Raw genomic sequence first — 17,271 nt, 5'->3', positions numbered from 1 at the left:
AGCAACTTCTACACTTCGAAATATCTCCACTTTGGAGGCCGCACCCTCTGATTTCCCTTTTCGCACTTGAAATTCGTGCGCACATATCGCTGCTGGCCAACGAAAATTCGGCGGTAGTCGCATCATTTCGCACAATATCGACCGATTTTTGCAAGTCGTCACCCGCGCCTTACCCCCTCGCACTACTTAAGAACCCGCCCTCACCCGCCCTTCCGCGCAGCATCACCTCTTCCCATCCACTCCTCCTTGACCTCAACTGACGTCGGCAACATCTCACTTCACACCATCCTTTCTGAACCATCTTTTTCCACAAGCGGTCAACTCTCACTCGCTTCGCGCCAAAAAAGTCAAGCGAAACCGTCACACAACACTTTGGCTTTGGCAGCTTGCGATCGGCTTCATACTCCTCGTCAGGTCGAGCCTCCATCTGATCTATATCGAGGCACTCCTTTCACCCTTCGAACAACATGTCGGAGAGGCAGAAACCTGTGCGCCGGCAAAAGCCGGCTCTTGGGAACTCGCGTGGACAAAGTCCGCCAAAGAGGCCTAGTCCGGAGGGCGACGAAGCCTTCCCCGGTCGCGTCGCACAATCGACAGAAGTTCTGTCTCAAGAGCCCGAGCCGGTCGTCAAACGCGAGGGCGAGCCTCTGCACCGTGACCGACCTGCGAAGAGACATAAGCCAAGTTTCCTGTAAGCCAGCGCATTGACTTTCGTGATGCACCTGACTGACCTCTTAAAGTGAGCTGCACAAGACTCCGATCCAGATCTTCGTCACCTACGATGGCTCCAGCGGCGCAAGCTTCCACACACACATCGAACTCATCTCGTACTACTCGCGCTTCTTCCGGCTGCAGTTTTCGGTCAAGCGGGAGTCTACGCAACACCACGTGCTCGAAGACGTGCACCCGGACGAGTTTGCCATCTTCTACCGGTGGATGGAATCGAAGCACCTGTTCGAAGACGAAGCGGACCGCAAGGAGTGGAAGATGCTGTCGCTGGCCAAGCTGCACAACACGGCGATGCGCATCGAAGCGCCCATGTTCGCCAACGTCATCCTCGAGGCCATCCACGGCCGCATCGTGCTGCTCACCCAGTCCGACCCCGCCGGCCGCACGCGCAAGTTCGACTCCTCGCTCAAGACCATCAAGTGGATCACCCACGAGGTGCCCATGGACTGCCGCCTCTTCGCCTACGCGCGCGAATACATGGCCTTCTTCTATCTAATCCACGTGCCAGAGCTGCGCGCCGAGTCGCTGGAGCAGTTTCCAGCGCCCTTCCTCGTCGAGATCCTCTTCACCCTGCGCGACGCCATGCACAGGCTCAGCCCCATCAGCGGCACGCGGCCCGTCCTCGACGGCGAAGGCAACTTCCACGAAGCAGCGTCGTACATCAGCCACTTCATCGACCTGATCATGGTCATGGCCGGCGCCATGAAGTGCCTCATCAAGGCCAACCCGACCAAGAAGTTTGCCAACGTCGACACCCTCTGCCACTACCACGTCCACGAGCGACAGGACCCGCCGTCTAAGCGCTGCGCCAAGCCGTCGGCGCTGGGCCTTTGGGAGGACATGGCGTCCCTGCTGGAGAAGAAGCCCATCGATGTCCAGGTTATCGAATAGCGATGGATAGCTCCAGGACCTTCTTCGCTTCTTTGACGACGACATTTTGCGCCTTGTCTCTTAGCGAGCGGGATTGGGGCGCACACTTTTGCGGACGAAGAAGGCACATTCTGGCATTGCGGCCTTTTGGGTTTGAGGAGGTTGGCAAAGGTTGCGCTTGTACATTGGAGCAGTTGCCGGAACACACTGGGGGCTTTTTTACACTTGATGAGGGGTGGCGATGGAAGAGTTTCCTTTTTGTCCGAAGTCGGATTCCTGGCAGCTTGGTAGTCTGTTCTTTCGATAGAGTATAGAGAGTGATGCTGCTCTAGAGACGAAACGGGAGTGGACTATTTTGTTGACGTTCTCGGCGAGGTCGGTTTCGGACACGAGCCAGCTGGCCTCTCCTCTGTGTTTGCCCTGCGAGTGAACACCCGCGTCCATTCCATCTAGCACACCAGTAAGATGGACAAAGAAGGCAGATTCTCCGCTGCACTACAGTCTCTAACCTGCTACACCTCCTCTTAGTGCCCTTCTTCATTTCCATTGATGATACGCGCAAAGACGCATGTGCCTCGCTTAACGAAAACGGCTTTGAGGAGAAGCAACTCGAAATAAATTCCATATCCTCTCGAAAGAACTTATGATCCGCAGTGGTTGATGACTTACTCCATGACTACCGGAAGGAAGAAAACGAAATGGAAATCTGGGATATAATCTGCTCGTCGCTGCCTCTTTTTCCCCTGACACACAGCAATCCCCTCCGCCCTCCACTTATAACACACTCCCCCAAGCACCAACTAAAACCCAAACTTACTCTTCATCGCTCCCATGACCATGCCCCTCTTCTGCTTGGCAACAAACTTCTGCACATCGTCCGCGAAGCCTGCAGAATTATTCTCCAAGCGATCCATATTGTCGCTCATGATGCCCAGTCTCTCCGTGCGCTCATTGATTGCCTTGGTCATCTGCGCCCAATAGCTGTCTCCTTGCGCACTGCTACCGTCATTGCCCGCACCCGCAGCGCGCTCGGCATCGCTGACCTTGGCCGCACGCTCCGCGTCGTAGGCTGCGCGTTCTTCGGCACGCATTTCGGCAACCATGCGCTTCGAGGGTGGGCGGTCCGGCCCGGCGATGAGGAGGTCCATGTCAGCGGGAGTGATGTACTGGGTGCCGCTGAGCCACTGCAGATTGGAAATGGTGGGGCGAGGGGGAATGGCCATGTTGGGATTGTAGAGGGCGTCGTCGTTCTTGTCCGCGAGCGTGAGGCCTTGGCCCCAGACGTTGACGAGCGCCAATTCGGCAGGGCCGACCCAGCCCAGGATGTCGCCCGACGAGGTGATGGTGGCGTCGCTGAAGCGGCGTTGGTCGAGGATGCGGTTGAGTGGTGTGGAAGCGATTTCTTTGAGCGCGGGGAGCGTGTAAGCGCGAACGCAGCCGTCGCCGAAGAGCCCGACTAGTGCATAGCCACGGTCCAGCAGGTGCGTAATGGCAGCGTTATCGCAAAGGAAATCGTCCCACGATTTATGTGCGCCCTTGGAACTGGCGGGCTTGAATATGCGGGCGCCGGATTGGGTCACGGCAACAATGACGCCGTTGACCTTGATCCCTTGACGCAGGTTCCCCATGGCGTGCGGAGTCGCGTATGTAGGGGCTCCGGAGTTGGCGGAAATGGGCGCGATGCGAATGACACGGTCGTCGAGGGAGACGGCGCCGCAAAAGTCGACACGGTATCGCCCGTCAGACTCTGGCAGCAGCTTGAAGGTAGCGAGACGGCCAAGGTTTGTGCCTACGTGAAGGAGTACACTGGAATAGTCATCGCCCTCGAGGGTCATAATCTACTTCAGTTAGTATTTAGTCCTTCTCCATTGAGATTGTTGGGCGTCTTACGCTGAACTCCAAAGAAGTCGGATATTCGCCCTTCACAGGACCAGCATTGCTGCTCTTCCTGAAACTCGACCGCTTATCTTGTTTGACAAAGTCTGACATGCTTCCGTGGAATATTATAGCAGGTCCTCTCAGGTCCATCACCACCAAACTACCGCCTTCAAAGCCAGCAGCAACGAAGCCGACATCCGACAGCTTGACTGCTGTGACAGGGCCATTTTGCTCGTCCAGCAAAGTGAAGGGCATCAGTCCCTCAGTTAAGGCAGGATCTCTTCGGTTGACAATGTTTGTCAGCTTTTTGACCTCATTGTCGCCTGAAGGTGGCGGCTCAACACCAGGCTTTGGATTGGAGCCCCAGCGAAAGATGACCAATTCACCACTTCGCAGACCAGCTGCAAGTTCACCAGTAGTTCCTGCAAGAGAAAGCTTCGCAACGTCGACATTCTCCTGCCTGCCAACAGCGCGGGCGCAGTCGGCCTGAAGAACAGTCTCGTTTTCAATCTCGTCACCATGTCCAGCATCCCAGAGACGGATTGTGCCATCAGCATGCGCAGTCGTTACAATGTTGCGATTTTCGAATCGCTTCAGGGGCTTCTTTGCAGGCACGCCACCTTTGAGAAAAGCAGGACCACGAGATCGCCGTTCTGCCATTCCAAGCCACCTGGTCCGATCCACTGACGAAAGGTTGAAATTGTTGATGAAAGGGTGGACGAAAGTCATGGAAATGTGAAGCTGGTTCGTTGGGGAAATGGGAAGTCCACTTGGAAAGCTCATTGTAATTATTTCTCCAGAGGACAGCATTGCAAGCACAGCAATGGGGTCGTGGGCGCCGGCAAAGTGAGGGCTCTCACGGGGTATCAAGCAAAAATCGACGACCGTAGCGTTTGGCGGAGTGGGGAGAATGCGTTGGCGTTGTGGATTCTCAAAGTGATTGGAAAGCGCCTGCCAAGGCGACGTGTTGTAGACTGGAGTTCTTCCGAGCTCAAGGAGCGTCAGGCCCTTGGTTGGCAGATCGGAAGAGGCACCTCCAGCGATGAGAATTGCAGTATTATCAGGGTCCTGACCGGCTGCGCACCAAGCAATCTTCAAAATTGGCTCCCTTGGAGCAAAAGTCCCGGGAGTGCTTGCTCCTCCTCCTGGCAGGTGGACGTTGGTGTCCGACAACGTCCGCGCCATGATCAGGCGGCACTGCTTGGGGTCCTTGCCGTCTTTCGGGTCCCAAATGACGACACTTCCATCTTCATGCCCCGTCAGAATGAAGGTTCCTGTAGGGTGCCAGACTGCTTGTGTCATGCGTGGATTTCTTGCCATCTTGGCCGCGGCGGGGTCAGAATCTCCACCAGGAGCACCTGCAGGCAGATGATAGTGGATATATCTTTGAACCTCATTCTGCTTGAATGTGTACACCACCGCACCCTCGTTGTATCCGATCAAGAGCTTGCCGACGTCGCGAGGATGGAGGGCTAGTGTAATCACCGGCGAGAGTCGTGCTCGCTGGTCAAAGTCTCTCCAAAAGTAGGGTATTCTGAAAGGCGCAAGGCATTCGCGGTCGAGGTCGTAGGCCATGACGTCGCCTAAAATCCACATCAGCACTATGTCTAGTTTGTTTCCGCGGAGAGCCCACCATTTTGCAAGCCCAGGAATGCGTAGTCGAGCGTCGGGTCGGTGTAAAGGGCAGACACATTGCCTGGCGGCGAGAAAGATGCCAGCAGCTTCTTCGTCTCAAGCGAAAATACAGAAAAGTCATGTTTGGAGTCTATGCAGACAATCTTGTCGGCGCAGAACTGGAGGGTGACAACGGAGGCCTTTGTCGGCAGCTTCAGGACAACTCGCACGCGTCCTTCGCCGAAGACGTAGATTTGACCGGTGCCGAATTGAGAGTCCTTGGTGCCGACTGCGACGAGAGATTGCACTGGATCGTAGGCTATCTGGGAGATTTGCGAGTTGATTCCGTAGCGGTTGATCTGCGCAGTGGTTAGGCAGAAGCAGTAACAATAGCTCGGTGTCTTACCTCGTCCAGCATGAACAAGTCCGGAGCTAGACCTGCAGAGAGATCAGTGTCAATTCCGGCCTGCTTGCCCCTGAGAAAATGCGACATGACGGGCAAGTTGTTGTTGGTGTTGAGAGTGTGTTTCGGGGCGGAGCTCGATGCGGTTGCGACGTTAGCGCGGGGCGGGGCCCAACGTCATCTTCCGCCGACACGAGGAATGCGACAGCGGGGATTCCAACAAAGGGTCCTTGGCGGGCCCTGGATGTGGGGAGTAAGGGAAAGAGATGGAGAGCTGTTGTGCTACAACAACTTGCTTTTATATTTTCAAGTACAGCTTTGGACTGCGCAAAAAGGCTGCACGTACTCCGCATGTGCACGGAATCGCGAGAGAAGCAGATCATCGTTGCCCTGGCGTGCATCGACAGCGAATTCTGAAGATTCCTCGCATTTCTCCGCCGGCTACCTATTTTGAATTTGCGCTGTGCGCTGCGTAATGGTATTTCTTGTAAGGGAATCGTAAACGCCGTGCACACCGTCTGAATGCTCTCCAAGGATGGCCGTCAATAAGCCTCCCAATATCAAGCTACCTCTCCCAACGTACGTCTACGCGTCCTGGTCATGGGGCCATCCTAATGAACCATGACGTCCGAATGCTGTGCAGCGACAGCTTGATTGTGCGCGTTGCCTCCGCCCGCCTTGTGGTCGTCGTCCATTTCCATGTCATCGTCGGCGTTGCCGTCGCCTTCAATCTCGTCGTCATCTTCGTCCTCGCTGCTCTCAGCCTCGATGTCCACGGAGCCAGCGTCGGATGCTGCGTCGTCGTTGTTCATGCCAGCCGTGTCTTCGGCGCCGCCCATTTCCTCGTCATCGCCCTCGGCCTTGGTAGCCTCCTCCTCTTCTTCCTCTTCCTCATTCTCTCCAGCGGCGTACGCCTCCTCGTCGTTTTCAAGCAAGTCTGCGTCGGGCTGGTCGGGAGGGAATTCGGCAGGCGCGGTCTCGTCAGAATCCCTGGAATGTTGTCAGACTTGTCATGTGTAGGCGATAAGATTGCATACCACTTGATGGCAAAGCGAGTCACCCTAGGCTTCTCTGCCAGGATGTTGCGGCGAACTTTTTCGATGACGGGCTTCGACGGCGGCTCCGCATTCAGAGCCTCATCGGTGTACTCATTGTTGACGTAGTAGCCGACGCGGACGAACTCGCGCTTGTCGTAACTGCAGCTGAGCAGAATGACGGTGACGCCGAGGATCTCGTTGTTGGGAATTCGTTGCAGGTTGGGCGGGTCGGCCTCGAAGACGAACTTGTTGACGCCAACGGGGATGGGACCAACAAGCAGAGAGTCGAGTTCTTGATCGTAGTCGGAGCTTTTGACTTGTCAGTGAGCGTTTCGAGATCAAGTTGAAAGGCGCGAAGCGTACGAAGTGGCAGAGCCGACATAGGTCAACTTCCATTCGAGATCTGAGAACGAGTGGTCAGTTTCACTGTAAGGCTGTATCGGCGATTGGCCTCTCACCAGACTTGAGCTGCTCGACGCATTCAAAGGTAATCTCGAACTCGTAACGCGCGTCAAAAGGCGCGGGGTTGTTCAGAACGCTCACGTTCAGAAGCGACACGACCGACATGATGCTGGTTGGCGGTAATGCGCAAGTATAAGGGTTGGTGGAAAAGAAACTCTGTCGCTGTAGCGCTACACGAAATTTGAAGATGAAGGTTGAGGGTGGAACGAGCAGATGGTCTCTACCTGGGTGACGAAGAAGCGGTCCAAAGTGTTTACCAGGTCAGCGTCGCTTGGTCAAGAAACCGCGCACGGTCCGCGCGACACGTCGAGTACGCGAGCGCGTCGAAGTCACCTCCGACACCCTCATCCTTCACTGTGCAGGCGCTTCCAACCTGCACGACACCACCGTTACCTGTTGCCCGATTCCGCAGTCGCCCTTGGGATTCGCCTAGAGATTGATTCGACACTAACGCGCGGCTGGACCTTTCCGCGCGTGCACTGGGAAACCTCCCCAGCGCCTTGGGTTCCATTTTCTTCAGACTTTAGCAACCGACACATTCTTGGTCAACTTCCTAAGCCAACTCTCTGCATTTCACGACGTTTGCAAAATATCACAGCTGTGGGTGATGTGGGCGGAGCTGAGGATGTGGCTGATGAAGCAAAAAGCACCTACAAATCTCCGTCTTTCCATGTCGTTCTCAGTGTCTCATTCGGCCCCTGGTCTTGAACTCTATTCTCTCTTCTCATGTCTAAGATGATGTTCAAAAAATCCATCTCTCCTTCTTGACCTCTTTTGCCGCCTCAACTTTGAGCCGACAACAGCGACGCCGCAGATTTGCAAAGTTTACCAACTTCACAGTTTATCCCCAAGGCAACAATCCCAAAATCCACCACTTGCGGCGTTTCCGCAACGTGAAGACTCGGCCTCGTCGTGTCGGGGACAGATGGGTGGCGGTGCAAGCACTTTGCTGTTCCACTCACGTCATCTCCGCAGCTACCGATTCATTTTAGAATTTGTCGGATGGAGAGCATTCAGCTTGCCACTGCCTACGGCTCTGCCCCGGCCGAGCTCCGTTGGTGCAGTTCGACATGGCGATGGCCGTTTGGTCGCGAGCCGGTGTTGTGCGAATATCGAAAGATGGCGGGTGCAGTAGTGTTGAAAATAGGTGCAGGGTTTACCCCTTTTGCAGCCGGCTCGGTCGCTTGTCCCCTTTTGCATGGAGTCTTGATCGAAAGCGGCAGGAGGCAATTATTCGTTCGGGCAGCAATTTCTTGCCGGCCAAAACGAATAATCTAAGATGACGTTGGAAGAGCAAGGCATCGTATTCGGAGCGGCGCTGATGGATTGTTGTTGCTGACTGTCGGCTACTCAGCCCTGGAGAGGGCGTTCACGTGGAAAGGCGCAGCTGTTGTTGTACTAAGAGGCGGAGGGCAGTTATGCTTATGTAGTTGATGGTTTAGGTGATCTATTACGGGCACCACCTTAATGTTCGTCTAAAAGCTTGAGCCGATCGACTGGAACGGGCACTCGGGCCATTATTGGCGACAAGGTCGACGCGTGTTTTTTTGAGGCGCAACAGGCCGGGCGCCTGAGTCGCTGAGAAAAGGGACGCCGGATAGAAGGGCGAGGGGACGAAACAGGCAGAATAGTCATTTATCAAAGGCCAGTCCTATCAGCGCTCAAGGGCGAGGGCGCCGTTCCTTTGTGTCGTGTCTCGAGCAATTCAAGCTCCCGCTTCCGGTCCGGGCTGACGCTGTCACCTTTTCAAGGTTATACCTATACAAGTCCGCGCATGCTCACCGTCGACATAATTCCATCAACCACCGACTTCTGAAGCTGCTGTCGTCCACATCAAAGAAATCTGATTGTTGCGCGCGCTGCCAACGATCGCCGCGGCACAAGAACTTCCTGTACGTTGCACCGTCACCCTAGCGCCCAGGCCCGCCACTCGATCCCTCGTCCATCCCTCCGCAGCACTTAATACTGCACCCCTCCGACGCCCATGTGTCTCTACAGCACTGTCTTTGCTGCCGAAAATCCAGACCCCACGTGCAGAAAAGCAGGGGGCTGACCGGGTCTCACAGCAAGCGGAGTTCTAAGCCGAGCTGAGGTCGATGCGCCCCCTCAGGGCAGCGCAAAGCGAACCATGAGCCATCACCACTACTACCAGCAACACCAACAGCTGGGCCTAGGGGCGACCTTCGTACCTGGCGGAACAGACGACTATTACCTCCCCCACCAGCCTGACCTCGTCTCACCAGCCCCGCACAGAGTCTTACAGGACGACGTTAGCCAGATCCAGCAGTCGGTAGCCCATCTCGAGCTCGCTGCAAACGCGACACCGGGCCTGAACGGACGCCAGCCGAGCACCGCCGGCTCCAACACCTGGAATAAACACTCCTCCGTCTACTCGCAATTTTCAAACCAAAACACCGGCGACATGCCCAACTTTTCGCCTTTTCCGAAGCTCGTCAACCAGCCCGCCAACGTCCCACCCACCGACGATGAGAAGGAAGCTATACTCGAGAATGCTCGCACCGGCGTGCTCAACTCCAATGACCCCGAGATGCAGCTGGCATGGGCACAGGACGCGCTGACTTTTGTCGACGCTGCCATGGTCCATGCCGAGCGTGTCCACGCCAACTCGCCGAACCGTCCTCCCACTCCTGCCGTCGAGCATCAACTTCGCGTTGACGCCATGAATATTGTTTCGTTTCTGGCCGACCAACACCACCCGCGTGCCGAATTCATGCGTGGCATGTGGCTCGAGTTTGGCAAGTTTGGCATGAGGGTGGACAAAAAGGAGGCATTTCGCTGCTACTCGCGCGCTGCGGACAAGCAATACACTCGCGCCGAGTACCGCTTGGGCATGCTTTTCGAGCAGTCCAATGACCCCATCAAGGCCCTCACGCACTACAAGCGCGGTGCCGACGCTGGCGATTCCGCGTCCAACTACGTAAGAAACAAGAAAGGAAAATGCTGGGCCACGCTAACGTGATCGTAGCGCCTAGGAATGATGACCTTGCTTGGTCAGAATGGACAGCCTCAGGACTTTGCTCGCGGTATTCAGCTCATCAGACACGCCGCTGACACCGCCGACGAGAATGCTCCTCAAGGCGCTTATGTGAGTGCAATCTTATCCTTGGTCAGCCACAGGGTCTAACCGCGGGACAGGTTCTGGGCATGCTGCAAGCGCGAGAGCTTCCACAAATTGATGTGCCTGAAATTTACCTTCCCTACGATGAACGCGCGGCAAAATTGAACATTGAAAAGGCCGCCTTTCTCGGATTCGCCAAGGCTCAATTAAAGATGGGCTCGGCCTATGAGCTTTGCACCCTTGGGTGCGATTTCAACCCGGCACTTTCGCTCCATTACAACGCACTGGCAGCAAGGCAAGGTGAGCCCGAGGCCGACATGGCCATTAGCAAGTGGTTCCTCTGCGGTTACGAGGGCGTTTTCCAAAAGAACGAGGAGCTGGCCTATGTCTACGCGGAACGTGCTGCGGCATCTGGACTTGCCACGGCCGAATTCGCCCTAGGATATTTCTTTGAGATTGGAGTTCACGTCCCGGTCAACATGGACAAGGCCATGGAGTGGTACGACAGGGCTGCCAAGAATGGCAACAAGGATGCCATTTCTCGTCTCGAGAATATCCAAGTCAACCGGACTTTGTCAAAGAAAGACCACGAAAATGTGGCCATTAACAAGATCAGGTCCCAGTTCGGCTCGAAGAAGGGCCAGAGGCCTGACCGATTCAAGACTGCGCAGGCACATCCTATGCCATCCATCCCCGATAGCTATCCTTCACCGCCCAGCAGTGTGACTTCGCCAGGAAGCTCACGTCCGCCGACTCACGGCTCGTCGACTACCCCTTACCCGCTTGAAGATAGGCCGCCGACAGTAACCCCCTACGACCGTCCCACCTCTGCGGCTCCCTACCCGATGGACAATGGTCCTCCAATGATGAGTGGACCGCCGCCCCGCGTCGGAAGTGCAAGGCCTGCTGGTTATGAGAGTATGCCTCTACCCCGGATTAACACTCGGCCAATGTCAGCGTTTAATGTTGTTCCTCCAGGTCCAGGTACTCCAGGCACTCCTTCAGGCCGCATGCCCCCACCCGGATCCGGCCCGAACTATGGTCCTCCACGCCCGCATACAAGCAATGACCACATGAGCCCGAACGGCCGCAAGCCTGTCGGCGGTGCACGTATACCTTCCGGCCCATCTGGCTACAGGCAACCTGGCGCCTATTCCGAATACCCCGAACACGGGCAACGACCAGGAAGCGCCGCCCCGATGAGTTCAGGAGGTATGCATCCAAACAACCCCAGCAGCAATAAACTCCGCAAGCCAAACACGCAACCGCAACCTGTGGACGTCGGTTTCCAAGCACCTTTGGAGCAAAAGAAGCCCATGCAATTGCCCGCTGGCTACGAGCGCCACAGCAGCATGAACTCTACTCCAGCCGCAGGTCCCCCTGTCGTCACACCCAACAGCAGGCCTGGAAGTGCAAGACCCCCATCCTCGCGACCTGAAAACGGACCCCGTCCCGTCCCGCAAAAGACTGAGAGTGCGCCTCTTCCAAGCGGCCAGCAGACTCCGCCGCCTGCTGCCGCTGCTCCCAAGCCGGCTGCTACTGCCCCGGTTCCCAGCAAAGGTCCCAAGACTTTTGACGAGATGGGAGTGCCCAAGGTCAAGCAAGACTCTGATTGCGTAAGTAGCCATTTTGTCCAACTTGCGAGAAGGTACTAACAAAAGCTAGATTGTCATGTAGATAGCAAACGGGCGCACAGGCTCCTTGGGATACATTCACAGTGATACCACGTGGGGTTCTAGGTCATAGCAAGAATGGGAGACTGCGGCATTGGGGGGTTTAGGTTTGGATCGAACGATTGCTCCTACTTGTCTCTTGTCTATTTTCACTCCAAGCGAGAATTTTGGCATAGCGTTGCGCGGTAATTGATCCAGACATTGGACCGGGCTGCTTTCACTCTCTCCTCGTTGACATGTGTTCATCTTTGGAAGGGGGAATCATTTGGGGGCTTGACGTCTTACAACCAGCCATTGGACGTGGCTGTACGCTGCTCTTTTTGGATTCTTGGTTTTTGTTTTGTATTCCATTCTAATGACATGCCGGCAAGGTACATATATCTTTGTACCAAGGTGAGAAGACGCACCCTGCAAGTGAGTGACATGCTGCAGTGTCAGACCATTCGCATGGTCAGGGAAGACACTGTGCTCTCGCAGGTGTTAGTGTGAGTAGGCAGGAAGGTGCGAGTCTTGGACATCACCTCAGATGAAAAGTTTCGCTGACTGAACTCCCAATGGCGACAGCGCATCGATCCGACCGCTTCACCACATCCCATGCTCTTAATCTGTCTTTCTAGTCTGGACTGGAGGTCTAAAAGCTATCATTGCGTTGCGCGCCATCTTTCTATCGTTGCTGCCTTGATTCACGGTGCTCGCGAGGCCTCGCTAGGCTGTCCACCAATGAGCGCCGTTTCTCCAACCCTCCACACCAATACATCTTTCTCTCAACCCTCGTTTATCCTCGCGGTCCTTCTCGTCGATATCGTGATCATTGTTTTAACCGCATTCTTCGCTCACGCCTCGGCTTTTGCCGCGCTCACTTCGCCCACTGGCGAAAGTCCTGACACCGAATTCGCCTTCACCACAACTTCAGACTCAGATTCCTTCGGGTCCTTCGACCACCAAGACACGAAGAGAGCTGAGGCCTCGATCTCTGAGCCTTTCAATCCCTGGTCGGCTCGCCATCAATTCGCGTTGCCCTGGTTCCGCGCGTTCCTCGTCTGCGCTGTCTGTGTGGGACTGCGCTTCATTCGCCTTCCGCTTTCCTACGACAGCTGCCCTTCTTCCGGCTACAGAACCACATACACGATACTCACCGCCCTTCCCTGGATCGGTCGCGCAACTTTCGCAGCGGTACTGTGGGTCTGGGGTGCCCCCGTGGGTGAAGCGAAACATCTCATCGACGTCATCGTCAACGCAGGAAGACTCAGACGAGTGGAAGGGCGCGTGTTGGTAGACAAGGAAAGGACCACGAAGCTACAAAAGCTGACCGGGAAGGGCGTTCTGAGAAGGAAATATGGCGCCTCGGAAAGAGAAGGACGCGAAGGACGCAAAGGCGGAGCGGATTACTGGGTCTGAGGGTACGTTGGCAAGAGGATGAAGTATGAACTAGCGGTGCTAATGTGGATTTACAGCGGCCGACCTGGTGCTCAAGTATCTGAGTAAGTTGAGGCTTCCCTCTTCGAATCAGAGGGCCTCGGAAGTTCAGGCCCATTTAAGATTCTTCTATCTATCACCAACAACTAACAGAAGAACAGCTGAACAGAACCGCCCCTACTCCGCCAACGATGTCTCCGCAAACCTGCACAATAAAGTCACAAAAGGTATCCCTCCAAACCTACCGTCCCCCGAAAGCTCAATCGAAGACGCCTCCCACTAACCATTCTACCCACACCCCAGCCGCCGCAACCAAACTCCTCAAAGAGCTTTCCGACAAAGAACTCCTCATCTGTCGCGCCGCTGGCAAACAACTCGTCTACCACGTCCCACAAACCGCTGACGATGCCGCCACCCCTGAACACCTCGCCGCTCTCGACACGCAAGTCAACACGCTCAAAACCAACACCGCATCCGCACTCGCTGAAGCCAAGACCCTCCGCTCCACCATCTCGACGCTCGGCGCTACCGTTCCGCTATCAGACCTTCGTGCGAGCGTCCAGATCCTTGAACAAGAGGTCCAAGAGACGGAGGAACGATTGGCAGGATTGAGAGGTGGCGAGGTCGTCCCGGTTAGCGCGGAAGAGCGCGAGGCGTTGGATGCACAGCTGCGAAAGTTTAAGAGGGCGGAGAAGGCGAGGAAGAAGATCGTCAAGGAGATGTGGGCGACTATTGTGGATGGCGTGGGCGATAAGGAGGCGCTGGCGGAGTTGAGGGAGAGGTTAGGACTGGACGAGTAGATGGAGAAAAGGGGGCCTGCGGAGAGGCGAAGCTCTTGCTGGGTGATGATGGGAATGATGGGACGGATGGTGGACAAGAGGGTGTGAGCTGAGATTCTATTGCGCTCCGCTGTCGGTCCACGCGCATTGCTCACACGGGATACAATTGATAGACGAGCCATCACAATCAAGACTTGCGCATTGATTCATGCCAACGGTCTTTGATGCTCTGTCAAGCTGTCCCCGTATTTCCATGCATCATCTCCTTTCTACATCGCCAAGGTCCCTGGATTTGATGCCGCGCTCAGACGTGAATGACTTGAAAATAAAACGAAAAAGTCATATCCTGTTTTGCTTTTGAAGCGCCGCGGACGTGTTACATCATCATGAATCGTCTATTGTGCAATGAGTCCTCTTTGCCGGTTTTCGTTGTCTGTGTTCAGGGGGACTGTGTCTCAGGGGTACACTCAGGGGTACGTGGTGTCGCGTTTGGGATGAGATCAGTGCGGTCGCTGGGAGCGAGTGTAAGTGGTTGGCTTGATGAGAAGAGGAGATTGGATGTAGTGCAGTGTCCCAGGTAGGCGCTTGAAAGTTGAAGTGTGAATAGAGAGAGCAGGGGGTGTGGTCAAGGGCAGGTTGTGTGGACAGGTACGTTGATCTCTGGACGAAGTGACCAACGCATGGGGTAATGTTACATGTAGATGTGGAAAGATGGAAAGAAAGAATGCAGGAAGAGGAAGTGCGGTTGAAAACCGTTGGGTGTGTGTGTGGACAAGAACATTGAGGTCGGGATGGAAAGACCAAAGCATGGGTCAACACCAGACGAGGGAAAGAAGGCCACCTTTAAATCAAACCAGAAAACAGGTGTGCAGGGGAAAGTGGCAGGCAAAAGAGATATCAGGGGTCAAACTCACCATGCTTCCACGAGCATCCCGCTGCAGCGTCCTTCGGCGCGTTGAAACCATGGCTCTTGTCCACCGCATCACTGCTCGACGAGTGACCCGTCGTCGCTCTGGTGCGTTGAGAGGGTTGTCCGAGGATATTGGAAGTATCGATTGTTGTTGTCGTCCTCGGCGAAGAAAGACACGTCGAGGTATCTCTGGGAGGTGGGAGAGGGGGACTTATTTGCAAGCGTATCGGTCAGGGGTATGATTGGTGAGAGGGATGAGTAGAAGAAAGAAGAGGATAATGTACCGGTGGCAGGCCTTTGGTTTCCATTGATACGGTGTCGTCGGTGCCAACATCTTCGCAGCACTCGCCAAACTTGCTTGTGGTAGATCAGGGGCACGAGGACCATGAGGAATAGCCCGACTATTCCTATAATGTCCCCGACCGACAATTTGTCGCTGTTCGAGGTTGAATCTTTTGTGTCCGAGAATGGTTAGTGAAGGCATTATTCGTCTGAGAAAGTAATGGTTTACCATGCATGGTTGACTGAGAGGATCGTCCGGCGTTGTCAACCGCTTGATTGTGAGCTGTGAAGAGCGTTGGAACATAGCGGATGGCTTGACTTATATGTCGATTTTTCTTGAAAGCAACAACAGCAACGTCAGGTTCGCGCAGGCAGAGCATGCAGATCGGGCTGCATAAACGCTGCCTCGGCCTGCTCAGTTCGGATGCTTGGTAGGCCAATAACATTCGGTCCGTGCGAATCTAGTCTGCAACGCGTCCGAGTCATGTCATCCTCCGCCTGTGCGCCTATCAGGTGTGGTCGTCGATCTCCGCCCGTATGGCTTCTTCGCAGCGGGACGTGCGTGCAACAGCTCTCAACATCACGAAGATCCGTCGGCCAGCGCGTCATGTCATTTTGCTTCTAAAACTGAGAATTGGTGGTGCTGTAGCCCCAATTGAGTAGAGAGAGAGGCCTTGCCATAAAGAGCCTCCTTTTGGCGAATTCGGGGCCGAGAAAATCACCGTTGGCGACCACGAAGTAGATCAAATAGGGATCTTTCTCGTCAAGTTCGTCGAGGTTGCTGGTGGCGTTCCTAGCCGCTGTTTCGACGAGGGTCCACGCGGAGGTGCCCGCCATGTTGAGGCCGGTGTGGAGGAGGATGAATCGGCAGCCGTCGAGCTGCGGAACACGCCCAAATTTCACTTGTCACTTGTCTCTTGCCTCCCACCAAGCTAAGGTGCAGTCACTTTGGCCCGAAAAAACGACCTAGAGCGCCTTCCGTTAGCATATCATGTCAATTTGCTGCAAAATGCGGCCAAATTTCACTTGTCTCTTTCTTTCAAGTTAGAAGAGACTTAAGTTCCGTTGACGAGCTCTGGAGCTGATTGTCAATAGAGGCGGAAAGAGGCCACCTTTGCCCTTTGCAGATCCCATGCCTTTGCACTTGCGGATCCTATGTGTAACAACAGAAAATTCGAGTTTCATGTAGCACGTAGACGCCTCTTTTCCAAGGCGCCTCGTAAGTCACAAAAAGGGTCATTTTCTGATCGTCCTTTCCACTTCATATGCAAAGACTCACTACATACACTCTTACGTTTAGTTTCGGGATGACGTCCCCACGAAAAGTTCGCTGCTCTCCAACTCTTTGTTCGCTCCCGCGCGTTTGGAAGGACAGTTCGGAGCAAAGATCTGATGTTTGTGCATTTGGCAGGTATCATCGCTTAAACGAAAATTGGCTTTCGATCCCTCTCCATTAACTCCGAATCCCTTCGACTAGCTCCTTTCTGCCGCCATTTTGTGTTCTTACTTGCTAATACGCTTTCCTTGAGGCCAGGGGTCGATGATGTCAGGGGTATTTTCAGGGGTACTCTTAGTCTTGTTTGGACCAAAATCAGTGCAGTCGCTGGCGATGAATGTTAGCATATGGCTTGAGGGACTTTGCAAGTGGTGCAGTGGACATGTCAGAACATGGGATGTTGGGAAGATATGTGACAGTGGCTTACCGTTCTTCTGGCGCGAGTCTCCCGCCGTCTAGTCACCCGACGCGTCGGAACTAACGCTCTGGTCCATTGAATCAAGGCTCGTCGAGTCACCGGCCGTCGTTCGGGTAGGTTGGCAGAGTGGTCTGCGAACAGGGGAAGAACCGTTTGTCGTTGTCGGCCTTGTCGAAGAAAAATAGGTCGAGGCATTGGTAAGAGACGGACGTGAGGCAAGTCTTTTGAAAAGATTTCGTCAGGGATAGGATGACTAAGGCAGACAAGAGTATGGGAGGAGAAAGCAATATACCGGCCATAGAGCTTTCGTTTACATCATGGTGTTGTTGATTGTCAAACTGCTTCCAAAAGGCGCGCCAAAGTCGCCGGCGGAAGATGTAGCCAATGAGAGGGACTAGAATCATAAGAAACAACCCGACTATTCCAACGATGACTTCGGCCGACA

General features: G+C 54.7%; 6 protein-coding genes across 6 annotated transcripts; 4 read left to right on the top strand and 2 right to left on the bottom strand.

Annotated features, from left to right (window-relative positions):
* Positions 1–238: 238 nt before the first annotated feature.
* On the top strand, positions 239–1,774 carry BKA78DRAFT_71431 (uncharacterized protein). The gene is made up of 2 exons (XM_066893624.1): positions 239–691; positions 741–1,774. The coding sequence occupies exons 1-2, from the start codon at positions 468–470 to the stop codon at positions 1,618–1,620; spliced, it is 1,104 nt and encodes a 367-aa protein (XP_066747442.1). The 5' UTR covers positions 239–467; the 3' UTR covers positions 1,621–1,774.
* A 625-nt stretch (positions 1,775–2,399) lies between these two features.
* BKA78DRAFT_246904 (putative snare-dependent exocytosis protein) lies at positions 2,400–5,584 on the bottom strand (the record flags this gene model as incomplete). The annotated part of the gene is made up of 4 exons (XM_066884259.1): positions 2,400–3,437; positions 3,490–5,060; positions 5,111–5,450; positions 5,498–5,584. 4 exons carry the CDS (start codon positions 5,582–5,584, stop codon positions 2,400–2,402), a joined length of 3,036 nt encoding a protein of 1,011 aa, XP_066747441.1.
* Positions 5,585–5,734: 150 nt separating this feature from the next.
* On the bottom strand, positions 5,735–7,346 carry BKA78DRAFT_305009 (ASF1 like histone chaperone-domain-containing protein). Its single transcript, XM_066887667.1, has 4 exons — positions 6,990–7,346; positions 6,895–6,934; positions 6,532–6,840; positions 5,735–6,484 (listed from the first exon to the last, which is right to left on the bottom strand). Exons 1-4 carry the CDS (start codon positions 7,096–7,098, stop codon positions 6,106–6,108), a joined length of 837 nt encoding a protein of 278 aa, XP_066747440.1. The 5' UTR covers positions 7,099–7,346; the 3' UTR covers positions 5,735–6,105.
* On the top strand, positions 6,980–7,848 carry BKA78DRAFT_71155 (uncharacterized protein). The gene has a single exon (XM_066893623.1). The coding sequence runs from the start codon at positions 7,207–7,209 to the stop codon at positions 7,699–7,701; it is 495 nt and encodes a 164-aa protein (XP_066747439.1). The 5' UTR covers positions 6,980–7,206; the 3' UTR covers positions 7,702–7,848.
* Positions 7,849–9,121: 1,273 nt separating this feature from the next.
* On the top strand, positions 9,122–11,727 carry BKA78DRAFT_246419 (uncharacterized protein; the record flags this gene model as incomplete). Its single annotated transcript, XM_066884214.1, has 3 exons — positions 9,122–9,931; positions 9,980–10,099; positions 10,150–11,727. The coding sequence occupies 3 exons, from the start codon at positions 9,122–9,124 to the stop codon at positions 11,725–11,727; spliced, it is 2,508 nt and encodes an 835-aa protein (XP_066747438.1).
* Positions 11,728–13,081: 1,354 nt separating this feature from the next.
* Positions 13,082–13,961, top strand: BKA78DRAFT_329747 (Tat binding protein 1-interacting protein-domain-containing protein; the record flags this gene model as incomplete). Its single annotated transcript, XM_066889697.1, has 4 exons — positions 13,082–13,145; positions 13,200–13,226; positions 13,323–13,388; positions 13,465–13,961. The coding sequence occupies 4 exons, from the start codon at positions 13,082–13,084 to the stop codon at positions 13,959–13,961; spliced, it is 654 nt and encodes a 217-aa protein (XP_066747437.1).
* Between the last annotated feature and the right edge of the window lie 3,310 nt (positions 13,962–17,271).

This window comes from Phyllosticta capitalensis, assembly GCF_038381095.1.
Source record: "Phyllosticta capitalensis strain CBS 128856 chromosome Unknown BKA78scaffold_2, whole genome shotgun sequence".
NCBI classification, from domain to species: Eukaryota; Fungi; Ascomycota; class Dothideomycetes; order Botryosphaeriales; family Phyllostictaceae; genus Phyllosticta; species Phyllosticta capitalensis.
Note: the sequence above shows the minus strand (reverse complement) of the source record. Positions and strands in the feature narration are given on the sequence as shown.

Excerpts from the sequence above, each read along its gene's own strand:
- BKA78DRAFT_71431 (XM_066893624.1), top strand. The coding sequence starts at position 468 with ATGTCGGAGAGGCAGAAACCTGTGCGCCGGCAAAAGCCGGCTCTTGGG. Across the intron at positions 692-740 it reads AGACATAAGCCAAGTTTCCT|TGAGCTGCACAAGACTCCGA; the intron begins GTAAGCCAGCGC and ends GACCTCTTAAAG.
- BKA78DRAFT_71155 (XM_066893623.1), top strand. The coding sequence starts at position 7,207 with ATGGTCTCTACCTGGGTGACGAAGAAGCGGTCCAAAGTGTTTACCAGG.
- BKA78DRAFT_305009 (XM_066887667.1), bottom strand. The coding sequence starts at position 7,098 with ATGTCGGTCGTGTCGCTTCTGAACGTGAGCGTTCTGAACAACCCCGCG. Across the intron at positions 6,935-6,989 it reads CGTCGAGCAGCTCAAGTCTG|ATCTCGAATGGAAGTTGACC; the intron begins GTGAGAGGCCAA and ends ACTCGTTCTCAG. Across the intron at positions 6,485-6,531 it reads ACTCGCTTTGCCATCAAGTG|GGATTCTGACGAGACCGCGC; the intron begins GTATGCAATCTT and ends ACAACATTCCAG.